Here is a 12,996-nt window from a genome sequence, read left to right as displayed (position 1 = left end):
GGCTCAGTGCAGGAGCAGGCAGGCAGGTCAATTCACTGAAGGCTAGACTGTTGCCTGACGGATGAGTACTGAGGAAGCAGAAGACATCATGTGCAGTTCCATTCTTCAGTTACCAGCCTTCCTTTTGCTGACGTAAACATTTTTGGCACCTGGTTTACTCCTTACTGTCACAAGCAGAGACCTGTGACCAAGGCAAGGCTTTGCCTGATCCTTGCTTTGGTCTCTGGTTCAAAGACCACATGCCATCAAGATTTGCATCCAGATCTGCCACAGACTTTTGTGAGGTTGAAGTCTAATTCTCATATGCTTGTATATCCAAATAGGACCCTGTAGCTCTACAACTGCCTTTCCATTCCCTACAACAGTGAAGAGAATTTTTTTTAAGTAATCATGATTTGCCAGTCACTTTAATACCAGAACCAGAATAAATCCTCACACACAGTACTGAATAAAATACTTAATTTTCTTTCTTAATGGGCTAATGGGGATGTTCATTCTGCATGGATTGATGTTCATTTAATACTTATAAGTCCATTACCAAAACATTTGTATATCTCTTTCTGATGAGATGCATCAAAATAGACTTTAAGAGAGTTTAGCTGACTGAGGTGCTGAACAGTTTTTAAATTGCTTCTTTCGTTCCACTGCAGTTCGCAAAGCCTGAAGAATTAAATGTTTATTATTCAGGATATTGTAGCTGCACAGGTTCACCAGCTTGTTGGAATTCTCTTCAGTGTATGTAAGCAGACCAGTGCTGTAGGGACCAACACAGTTGGACACATCGACTCTTCCCTGCTCCATCTCTGTAGGACTGCGCTCCACATCTGAAGTGAGAAGATGGCAAAGTTCAAGACAGCAATGTTAATGAGGTGGAAGACTCCTGGCAGGTAATGCAAAATACACAGTAACAGACACAAGAAAGTAAATTCTCTCAGGAAATGGTCAAGATTTAATTCCTGTATGGATACTACCTCTGCTGCACTAATGAAATCTACTAGTTTGCTCCTCGACTACAGTCACAGCTGAGCCAGAACTGACTGTCAGAACAACTTTTCCATGCAAAATGCTTCCCTCTCTAAATTAAAGTTTTCCTTTATCTTGAGATTTGGAATTTTGTATTTTTAATTCTTTCAGTTACTGAGATGACTACTCCTTAACTACCAACTTGTAGAAAACGACATCAGGGAGCTCCTGCATTGGGAGTTCTCCCTCTCAGGTGGCTGAGATTTTAAGCATATGCAGCAGGACAAATAAGATGATGTCATGTAGACATGAGGTCTTTTGCAGTAAGCTGGTACATGGATTTTTGTTCCAGAAAGTTTCCTGGATCATAGTAAATTGGTAGCAAGAAAATTTGAGCCAGTGCATGCAGAAGTATTTGTAAACTGAAACTGAATTTGCCAAGTAGTTTTTCTGGGGAACCAAACAAATCACTATTTATTCTATTGCCAAGCAAAAGAAAATAATCTGGCAACTTTTGCCAGATGACAGATATCAAAACAGTTTGTTGTCCTGGCAAATCCTTTATTTCACTATCCATTTTCAGCACTTTTTTTTTTAAATGTAAACAAGTACCAAGAGTGTTCTAGCTTTGTTAACAGTGTAAACTTAGTATCTTATTACAAGACCATTAAGTGACAGTATTAGCTACCAGTGGATATAATTTAGTAGCTGCCTCCTGTTCTTTATTATCAAAGGAATGCAAACTGTTGCAAGTGCCAGATAAGGGGTTTTGCCTCAGGCTACAGCTTTTCATGCTTTTAATTTTGAAACTCTTCAGTTCAATCTCTGATAGCTGGCCAACACTACGTTCATCATAACAGGACTGGGAATATGATAATTTAGCCAACTGAGAAGATTGCCAGTGTCTTGGTTTAGAAGAGGAACAAATTCAATGGATAAACTGGATGTGACGACCTCAAGAAATAATTGATTACTGTTATTAACTTACTTGGTGCCTTGTATTTTTGGAAGGTATCACACACCAGTGGGAAATAGGCCAAGATTGGTGCCTTTAAGCTGTCCTCAAACACATAGCACTCCTTCAGGTGTTCTCGGTCTGCCTGGCTCAGCTCCGTGCTGGGAAATGGGATCCCATGCTCCAAACAGTACTCTGAGAAGAGGTCCAGTGGCTGGTTCAAAAAAGTGGAGGTTTGCAACACAGAGAGAGGTTGAAATAAGGCTATCAAGGCCCATCACTGATATTTTGCTGCACTAAGCAACCTGTGGTTGATTTATACGTTTACAAGTAAGGCTAAGAATGCACTGCAACAAGCATACCTTCTTTATGTTAATATATCCTGAGTAACAGAAATTGGGTTGGTTTGCTAACTCTGTACCTCTTTAAAGCAAGATTACTGTTTTCTGAAATTTATATGAAATTCGGATCATTTTTGTGATTGAGTAGGCACAGTAGAGGAGTCAGGTCAGGAAATTTGGATTCGACATGATAACTCAAATCACAGGTTCTTGAGTGTTTGCATTCAAGTGCATCTAACAATGTCTTCATGCCTTCCTACAAATGAATTACATTCATTTGAACCATATATGCCCCAAATCCTTCTTCAAACACAGCAAAACAAAAAAAAAAAACTGACTGAAATTTATGCAAGCACCAAGAGTCAAAAGAAAAACCTCTAAATTTTCATTCAAAAACATCAAAAACATGTCTTAACTAAATTACAAAATTACATTGTGTTACTTAATCAACTATCAGGGAACTTGGTACCGTGATGACAGCTCTGTTCAGATACACAGAATAAGTAATCTTTTATCTGTCTGTCTTCATGTTAATTTAAGAAAATTTAAATTTAATATTTTTTTTTTAAAATAATAAATTTTAATTTAACAAAAATCAGACCATCTTCTGAAAAAAAGAGAAATGCTGTAATTCACCTTCTGGAGCCATACAAATAAAGAATTGTTACTTAATAACATCACCAGAGTCTGTGATCCTCCACTGTAATTCAAATGCAGAATGACATCCACTTTCCTCTCTGGCCTCAGAATGGGTGGGCAGCTGGTGTTGATGAAGAAAGCTGTGTCAATCAGCTTGAGGTAGTCACCCATTTCATTCAGCTGGTTGGGAGAAGAATCCAGCACTGTGTCTGGAAGCCAAAAACTTACATTATCAATTATTTACTGCAGAAGCAAGTCCATTTTTTTCCCAAATCAGCATAACAAGGGAAGGGAAAAAAAAGACAGGCTACACTTACACTAGTCTTTGACATAAAGCCCACTATTAAATATTAATCTTTGATGGAATTTTAGCATCTACAGCTCAACTCTAAGATAAGTAAGATGAAGCAGTTTTGAGGACCAACTTCATCCAAAGTACTACATTTAGCTGCTTTTTCAACTGTTGTAAATTTGTTGTCATTAAGCTCCAGTGGAAGTTCTAAGTCAATGTTTTGCAGCTTGTCCTAGGAAGACAAGCAGCTTCTCCAAGACAGAAACAAGACCAGAAACATGATCTGCAGTGCAGCAAAACCAATTCCACAGGCATATTAACCAAAGATCATTAATTACAATTTGCCTTTACACTGAAACTTATCAAATATTTGTCCTCAGCAAGTATCAGCACTCAAATCACCTTCAAAGGCGCATTTAAGCCAATTTACTATTACCTTTCCACAGGCAAAAGTTCTCATTCTCTGAATACTTGTTATGCAGCTGCAAGCCCTTGAGGAAATTATGGTAGGTGGAAACCACTGGCCGTCCAGTCATCAACTCCCGAAGGGTGTTGGAGAGGCAACCTTTGGGAATGGACAAGCACGTTGGCTGTTCATGAGGCTTCTTGGGCAGAGCAGGGTGTTCCTCTGTAGGCAGAATGAGGAGAGGGTATAAGTCAGCATTTGTTTAGAGTGTTTCTCTGACACTAACAATAATAGGAAGAGGGGCTGGGCAGCCAAACCTCCACAAGCCCATCTGTGATGGAGGGCACACACCAACGTGCAGGCTTTTCTGGACAGACACAGGTTTCAGTGTCGCAGCATCATCTTGTTGTTCCCTACCTGGCCTCTCCCTCCCCACAGGACTCATGGTAATCCTCTTGTGACTAACAAAACTCCCCAGGGATGTTGCACAGGGGGCAGTGCAATGTTTTTTCCTGTTTTCCAGCACAACTGTTTCTCTCCTGTTTTTCCTTCATTCCCAAAGGCTTGGTGTACCGTAACCCAGAAACACAAACAAAACCAAACCCTTAACCCAATGTCAGGTTTTACATTTCAGAGAGGTGTGAAGACAATGTAGACACAAGGAAAAGGAATACAAATAACTAACCAATGTCATGCTCAGTGCTTCGGGTCCATTTGTGCCAGAAGTCTGCTGAATGGCCTGAGAGGTAGACAGCATCCATAAAATTCTGGGAAAATATATTACTCCATGTGCCTTGAAAGTTAAAACAAAACAAAACAAAACAAAAAACCATACTTAATGCTACTCGGAATTTTTAGAGTACTGCTATTGCAACCTACTCTGATTCAGTCTCTGTGGTTTTTTTGAATTAGCAGTGGTTTAGTTATGAAATATTATGGATTTTATATGAATAACAGATGCCATGTTGTTCCACATGTCTGGCTTATGACTAGGCTGGTTGTAAAAGTCAGACTGTGATTTTTAAATACTATAAAATATAGTCCTAATGCGTGCATTCTATTTTGGTCTGACCTAAGAAGTTCAGCAAATTAAGAGCATTTTTCTAAAGAATTTGCTTCCTTTTTTGTCACTTTTGGCTGGTTCATTTGCAATTTAAGTTGCATCAGATACTTTATCCTGTGTGCTAGTATTGCTGCTTGTAGAGCAGAAGTTATTACGTGTCAATTCTGTGCAGCCTACTATGTAGTTATAAAGGTGAAGTTTTTCTGCAGTAGTAAATCACCTTCCAAGAAGCAGATACGAGACTCTGGGATCTTCTTCATCAAGTGACCCATGTAGAACTCACTGCCAAAATCCTCTGAACGAACAAAGGCCCCATATTTCAGGAAACCCACCTCATAAGGTGTGAACTCCACCCACTCTGCAAATAAAGCATGAAGAAGACTTATTGGCAGCCATCTGAACACAGGTAAAAGTAACAGCTTAGAGAATCAAAAGCTGGAAGAACAAGGCATGTAGCTTCAGCACACTGGTGAGAGACAGTTCAAATCACCATGTTTTGCAACAGTCACCCTTCAATATATTGTATGTTAGATTGATGAATGCAGAAGCTAAATTCACCTCTTCTGCTAACACTATGGAAGTACATCCAGCCGAGGGTTCAGGTCCATTTCTGTACTAGGAAGGAAAAACTGGGGCTGAAAGTTCACTGATTGGTAAGGTTCTGTGCAAGATGTGATGCTTTTAGTTCTTCTGAGTCAGCAATGACAGCAGTTCATTCTCTGATAATCACTGCTTTGTAAAGCTAACAAAACTGACCAAACCTCAGCCAAACCTTGGCTGAAGAAACTGGGACTGCAAATTGTGCCTAGAAGGAGATGATCAGGTTCAGTTGCAGGGCCTCCTGCTTCATTTGGGCCAGAAAACACCATGGAAATGGTTAGTGATCAGCATCACTGATTGGGGCACAAAGCACAGCCTCTCCTCAGATCCCTCTTCCTGCTGGGAGCTGCCTCCTGCCCTCAGCCCTCTCCACATCATTCCCTCTCCTCCCTTCTTTATCCTCCTCTCCCAGCTCTTCACAGCAATCTTGGACTCCTGCTGCCTGGACAGGAATCCCAGCAGCTGAAAGAGGCTGTGAGGAGTAGGTGGGGATGAGAGAGAGAGAAAGTGCAGCAGTGGTGGATCTCAAAGTTGCCAACAAAAGGCATCTCTGCCCTTCACTGTCTTCACAAAGGTATCTCCCTACCATAGTATTAAGATGCATGTTTTTCATCCAACTTGGAACTCAGGTGTGAAGACAGGAGAAAAAAATATTTAAAAGATTTATTAGCTTGAATTCACAGTAGCAGGCTTTGTCATTCACCTAGCATTAAAAGGAAACTCCTTAGATTTATAGAGGTGTGTGTAATAGTCATTACCTTTAAAATCCAGAGTACTAAACTCATCCTTGACATTGAGGGACAGGTATATGGGCAGTGGATTCTGTCCCTGATTTACTGCCAGCCGCTGATCAGAGAGTTTGTGAGTGCTTGCCTGTTTATAAAGAAGTCATTGTAAAAGCTAGACATGATACATGGACTTAATATAGTATCTAAACATGGACTATCAATAAAACATCTCCTAAACCCCAACAGATTTTGTTCTGGGTACTTCAGCTGTTTGACCACACAAAACTCTTCATGTGTTATCTGTCATCAGCCTTCACCAACACATTACCAGTGATGCTGCTTGGAATTTTGGAACAGGATGGAGTGAAAACATGATCAGCTTGTCTGAGCAGTCACTAGGATATGACTTGATAAGGGAAGATAAAGATATTTATCTGCCTTGGAGGTGGTGCAAATAAAGGTCAACCCATGCCCATTTCATTCAGTACAGCTTTGTTTGCTGGCATGGCTATATATTGCTATGCCTGAATTTAGCTCTCTCAGAGCCACCTCTCCTCTGTGTATTACTAGAATGCTCATTTGATCTGAAATTAAAGATGGAAAATCAGTTTCATGCACTCATTGACATTTTACATGCTCAGACATTTCCTCTAGATGCTTACACTGGAGGCTTACTTTGCTATTTATCTTCTAAAAAGCCAAAGAAAGACCCCTCAGAAGTTTTGAGAGCCTTTCCTATAACTGAATCTACAACATCAGACATGAAAAGTTAGAAATACTCTGGAATAAGGGGTGGATATATAATACCTGATGATGTAGCATACAATCAATGAAGAGCCCCCATAAATCTGTAAAGGACAGCTTGTGCCCCTCTTCCTTTCTTTCACAAAGTTCCTTTTCATAGTATTTCATATGATCCAAGGAGAAACAGTGCAGCTTGCTCTTAATCACATGTTGCCTGATTGCACCAATAGACCCTCTAAGATCCTTCTGTGACCAATTTGCATCTTCATATAACTTTGCCATTGTCCTAGTTAAAAAGAAACATGCTGTGGTTCATCAGGGGGTACAGGACAACCCGTGGGCTTATACTACACACAAGAGTTTTGTTTCAGGATACACAAGGCCCTCACCCTCCAACTTTCCCCTTGGAAAAACAGTTCAAAGCTCAAGCAGAATTTAGACTATGCAGTGATATTTTTGCTGCAGGGATACATTCAGTATCATCCTACCTTGTTTATTCTCAGAACTGAAAGAGTAATAAAACAACATAAATAAATTAGCACAAGCTTTTACCTTCTGATTGTTTGGGTTCAAGCCACAGCTTCTGTCTGAGGCCAGTTCCCTGAGCTCTTTCAAACAAAACATTAAGCAGGAGTTTAGCATCAAACATTGCCCTGGAGAACTGAGAGCCCCTCTCCTCGGGCATGCAGCAGGGGGGTCACCTCAGACTGTTGACACACACAGGGCCAGGCTGCTTGAGGTTTTAATTCCTAGAGTTCAGGCAGATTCCAGTCATCCCTTCTCACCCCCACCCAACTTGTTCTAGTTCTGTCTCATCTATCTTTTTAGAGTAGCCCCTCCAGAGGCAAAATGTTTTAAAGCCCTAGACTCCTGCTAGCAATCCAAGGAAGCCAACATTGTGTGCATGGCACTCCATGTTTCTCTGGGCTTTCCTTTTAAGTTATCCTTTTTAGAGCCATGTAGGAATCAAGCCAGGCAAGTATTACAAGGGGATTTCTGACATGTTACATGCAACAAAATAACCCAAAGGTTACACAAAGGAGGGAAAAGCCCAGTATTTTCCTGCTTTCATGTCCTCAAGCATGCTGAGGATTGGGTCTGCATCCTTAGAGAGATTCAGATTTGCAGGACCCCAGCTGCATCTCCACTCTTGCACATCTGCAGCATCTTCTCTGAGTCATGATTAACAGCTCATTTGTCTGCACTGGCAGTCAAAAGGTTAATATCTCACCCAGGAAGCAATTCCCATTTCTCACATTCCCAAGAAAATTCCAGCTTTTTGGCATACCAGACCCTATCCAGTCTCTTGTCGATAGTCATAAATACCTACTTTTCATTCCAAGTGCAACACCAAGATACCTCTACCCCTCATCTGAACATCAGAATCTTTTCTGCCAGGTGACTGGGAAATGAGAAATGAAGCTGAGTCATATAGAATTTTCATTAAAAAAATAACCATGTTTCCCATCCATTCTCTGCACCAGGCACCAAGTATATGACAGAAACATGTCCAGGAGGTAAACCATCCTGGCTGGTACTCAGTTTCTGTAAACACTTCAGTGCAATTATAGAAATGCAGTCATTCTCACTCCATTTGTTTCTTGTTGCTAGAAGAATTAGGGGCTAGAGCATTGAGCAGTCCCATGAAATGGATGAGCACCAAAAGAAAACCAAGTAAAATTTGTCCACAAGGCAATAGGCTTCACAAAGTTACCACTCTGCTAACAGAAACAGCAAGCACAAGCCCAGCCCTCCTTACCATGTGGTGGCAGATAAACCACTGATGTACGAGACACAGTCCAAAACACCTAACTCCTGGAGAGCCAGAAGACTGCCAAACATAGCTGTCATGGACCTCACTCCCCCTGCTGTGGTCATGACTGCCACCGTTGGCACCTGCCCAACACACAAAGGCACAGGCTTATTCCTCAGCACCATGGGAAATAGAGAAGTGATGAACATGCAGAAAAAGTAAGAGCAACACTCTGTTTCAGGTAGGTTATACACTCTTTGGGTGTCCCTGAGAGAGGACAGAGGTTGGCAGAGAATAAAGGAGCTATAACTGACCTCCTGAGAGCTCCTCTTTCATCCTCTATGCCAAAAATTCTTGGATATGGTCTTAAGTGCAAGTGACAATCTGCTTTAGTCTAGAACATGTGGAAGAACTGTATGGGTAGTCACACAAGTACCTCACATCCACTTCATTCCAAGTGCAACAGCATGCTTCAAGTTCCCAAAATGGTCTCCCACATACCTCATCCTCCTGCAGGTCTTCATCTAGTTGAAGAATGTTTTTCAGAGCAGCAGCAACCACTTTCTTCCTTTTACAGATGAAATCTTGCTCCTCTGTGCATAGCTCAAATCCCAATCGCAGATCTAAGTTCTTGCAGCTAGAGCATAAGAGCAGAATGGGACACGTTACCTGTGAGCCATTTCTGGAGCTACTGCTTGTAACATCAAAGCCAGCAACAACAAACCAGTTTGAAGAAAGGCTACTTCCATGCTCATGCTCTGCAAATAAAAGCAGGTATGTGGTTGTCACAGGCCCAATATTTCTGCCTTTCTGTGGAGATTTTAGAACAGAATCACATCCTGAACTATTTCACATGATCATGAGAAAGTTAAATAAATTGAATTCTCAGCTGATGAAAAAATAATATAACTGAATTCAAGCTGAGCTCTGAAATCTGGACACCTCTTCACACTCTCTTGCTATGTGTTTCCTGAAGAGCAAAGAGAGACTAAGCAGCTATTTAAATTTAACACGTTTTAGGCAAAATTACCCTAATACCATGTTAAGCTTTTCTCTACTAAGAATTTGTGTTGTAAATAGAGTCAGAGGACATCTCTTAGGTGTACCCCTTCATATCTGTACATGATTATGGAACATCATGTGCATCATAAATTCTGTTTCAGGGTTTTTTCAGCCAAAAGGTTAATTTGTCCTGTCTGTGACTCATAATATTCCTGAAAAACCACCGATTTTATCACTCATTTGCAATTGTGCTTGCAATGTAGCTAGCTAGGCAGTAGGGGGTAATGTTGCCCTGTAGAAAATCACTGCAAAACAGGCACTAAATTACTGCCCTCTTGTTTCATTGAAAAACGAGGAGGATTGGTGTTACAAACGGGCTAAAAATGTGTTACACTTCAATGTGTACCTATGATAGATAAAGGTTACAAAACAGAAGGATTCCTATATATCAAAATTAGAAAGCATCAATATTAGGAAAAACTCTGTGATTAGTTATACCTCATGATTACCTACCACCTATGCTGAACTCTTACCAACAAATTTTAAAGCGTGTAGAATTTTAGTTAACCCTTCCCCATATTTTAGCCTTCTTTAACCAATTACAATCTTTATTTCTGGTTTTGAAATGAGATAGCTTATGTTGTAGCTTCCTTTCCTCTAAAGATGATACTATGATAGGATAGGAGATGGCCTAGGTAATCATTCAAAACAAAAAAAGTATTTACCCATCTTCTTCCTTCACAGACACCTCATAAGATTCACCCTAAGAATCAAGAAGTAAAATGCTATAAATTTTAAATAGAATTGAAAGCTTGCAAAAGCAAGTTTTACAGTATTAGCAATTACACAGATATATAGTCCCAGGATGAATCTTTGGTCTCTCCTCAGGCCTGCACAGATTCATCACTAGGCTGCTGCTTTCAAAATACTTTTAAAGCAGTCAGCAATTCCTAATATGCTACTTTTCCCTTGAATAATAGTTATACCTTCAAGTGTATGCAGAGCTGAGCATGTATATCTCAGCTAGTATATTTTTAATAACAAAATAACAAAGCAGTTACCACCTAGATAGAGCTTACACTTGTTGAAATAATACCAAATGCTGCCAGAGGTTACTCACTTTCATCACTGTCACTTTCTTCCCCAAGTCCAGAGAGTGGAGAGGCACAGCCAGGGGACTACTTACATCCATTTCCCTCCTACCTGAGCCATGCTGAATTAAAATGGAGGAAAAAAAAATGTTATAAATAGAATATTATTTACAAGCCATAGGGACAAATCTACAGGAGAAGGGCTAATTCATCACACTTCTCCCCAAAGTTACTTTAGCTGTTATCAGCATCCACAAAGAAAACATACACCACAGAAAAAACACTCCTTTGGCAGTGTCATGTGCAGCCTGGGTTGACTGTGCTTGACATAGTGGAACATGGTGGTTTCACTGCATCCCTGTCTGCAGTGAGGGCCTATGGAAATATCCTGGGTTTCTTCATAGGATCCTTTCACTGTGAAAGTGAAATGTCTCCCTAAAAACAAGAAGCAAACCATAAAGAAATATTAACTTCTACTAGCCTTGAAAAAATAACAAAACCACCACAAGTAAAGTTTCAGCCTTAGTGCAGTCAAGATGAATTTGGGTCACAATGTTTTTCCTCTCCCATAATCAGTGTCTAACAAGGGCCAGGCAGAATAAGCAGCTCATGGCAGTTGTGCCTCCCCTCTTTTACTTTCTGTCCTCACCATAGGTATTTCAGTTCCATCACACTGCAGTGATGTTCCTGAGTCTCCCAGCCACCTCTGCAGTTCACCTAAAGCTACATAATCATGCCATCTCCAGAGGTTTCTCATTATTAACAAGTAGGTAATTCAGGAAACACCTCAATCCCCAAGCAGTCCTGACACAGAAACTAAATCAGATCAAGTATTTATTTAGCTCTACCTGCATCTCCAAGCAGTGACAAATTATTTAAGTCAATAACCTCACTTTTGCAAGGGCTCTTCATTTTTGTTTCATTCACATGTACTTCCAAACATGAAACTTCACGAGACTGGAAGAGAGAAGCAATAAATTCACTGGTCACAGGAACAGTTCAGAATCCTCACTGAGGATCTAGGTCTCCAGAAGAAACACCAGGCTTGGCCATGATGTCCTGTGAGCATGTAACAATTGCAGAGGCTGGTTGTCTTCTCTAGATCATGCAAGCAATACTGTGGTCAAGGGAGCTAAGCTAGCTGGGGATCTGTCCCATTACATTTAAATATTATTCATTCCAACCAGTTAACAATAATTTTTTCTCTCCATGTAGGCCACACTTCTACTTTCATCTCCAGAAGAGGGAGCTGAAGGGTACCAACAACTCTGCAGAACAACTAGACAGATGGGCCTGTGCTTTCACACCGTTGGGATGAAGCTGAAGCTTCCCAAGACAGTGCTGCACAGTCCTTTGGGCATGGTGTCAAAAGAGCCTTTGGCTCCAAGGTGGACACTGAGTAATCAACTCTTCAGTGACATTGGATTCACTCCCTCCCCAGCTTTCCTCCTTTACTGCTGTTTCATAAGTGAGTAGCTCACTGGCACTGTGGCAGAGCACTGGTCCAAGCCTCTCCCAACACAGAACAGGCTACAGACATGAACAAATTCAAAGCTTTACAACCACACCTGTGTCTCACATGAAAAGGAGCAAAGATCAACTTTTTGGAAGATTCTTCCAACCACAGCCTTCAGTTCTGCCCTATCACAAGCACATAAGCATCAAGAAAATCAGTTAATTACCACTAGGACGCCGTTAGTAACAATGTTCTCATAAACACCTGGACTGAAAAGCAAAAAAGAAAGGTTTGTTTAAGAGCAGGCAATATAAGCAATAATCTTTTAAATGCAAATAATTCTCTGAGCTCAGTTTTTCTAGCAGCCAAGTGCAATCAGCACTTTTATTTTTCATCTTGTGCTCACTTCCAGGTCACATTCCCTCTTTTTTACCTGCCCTGATCAGACTCATCTCTCATTAGACTGAATTACAAAATAAACATGCACTCTCAGCTATAAATATTAAGTGAAGCTGTCATTCAGAAAAGGCTTTCACCAGATTCAGGGAAGAAAAGCAATCTTTTATCTTCCTCTTTTGTGGGGAAGATGTTGAGATGGGATGTACAAGTACATGAAGCCATATCCCAAGTGCCACTTTATCACTCTCTCTAAAATGCAAGTTTTCTGATGACAAATTCTGTAACAGTTTGGCTTTACTCACATGTTTTCCAGTAGAAATTCCACTTCTAGTTCTTCCTGATTCTGGAAATAAGATTTATTTTTCATTTAAAGAACATGAACAAATAAACTTTTTCCCTTTCACAGAACTCTGCTGATTTTGTATAACACTCCCTTGCAAGGCTTTGTTATTCTGCACCATAACATAAATGGATGGAGATTTCGGACCTAGGTGGGGAGTATGTGTGAGTTAAAACAGAAGGATTTGCAGAGTATAGTGACTAAACATTTAAAAAAAAAAAAAA

General features: G+C 40.4%; 1 protein-coding gene across 1 annotated transcript; it reads right to left on the bottom strand.

The window, feature by feature from the left end:
- Positions 1–585: 585 nt before the first annotated feature.
- On the bottom strand, positions 586–12,775 carry LOC103769745 (cytosolic phospholipase A2 epsilon-like; the record flags this gene model as incomplete). The annotated part of the gene is made up of 16 exons (XM_008936976.1): positions 586–824; positions 1,952–2,132; positions 2,941–3,107; positions 3,627–3,818; positions 4,282–4,389; positions 4,880–5,017; positions 6,018–6,132; positions 6,795–7,017; positions 8,491–8,627; positions 8,986–9,121; positions 10,212–10,249; positions 10,607–10,699; positions 10,846–11,012; positions 11,471–11,534; positions 12,260–12,302; positions 12,735–12,775. Coding segments are annotated over 16 exons (2,082 nt in total), but the record flags the coding sequence as incomplete, so codon positions are not given.
- Between the last annotated feature and the right edge of the window lie 221 nt (positions 12,776–12,996).

Source organism: Merops nubicus, unplaced genomic scaffold, assembly GCF_000691845.1.
Source record: "Merops nubicus isolate BGI_N331 unplaced genomic scaffold, ASM69184v1 scaffold9913, whole genome shotgun sequence".
NCBI lineage: Eukaryota > Metazoa > Chordata > Aves > Coraciiformes > Meropidae > Merops > Merops nubicus.
The sequence above is the reverse complement of the archived record's forward strand: the minus strand, read 5'-3'. Positions and strand labels throughout refer to the sequence as shown.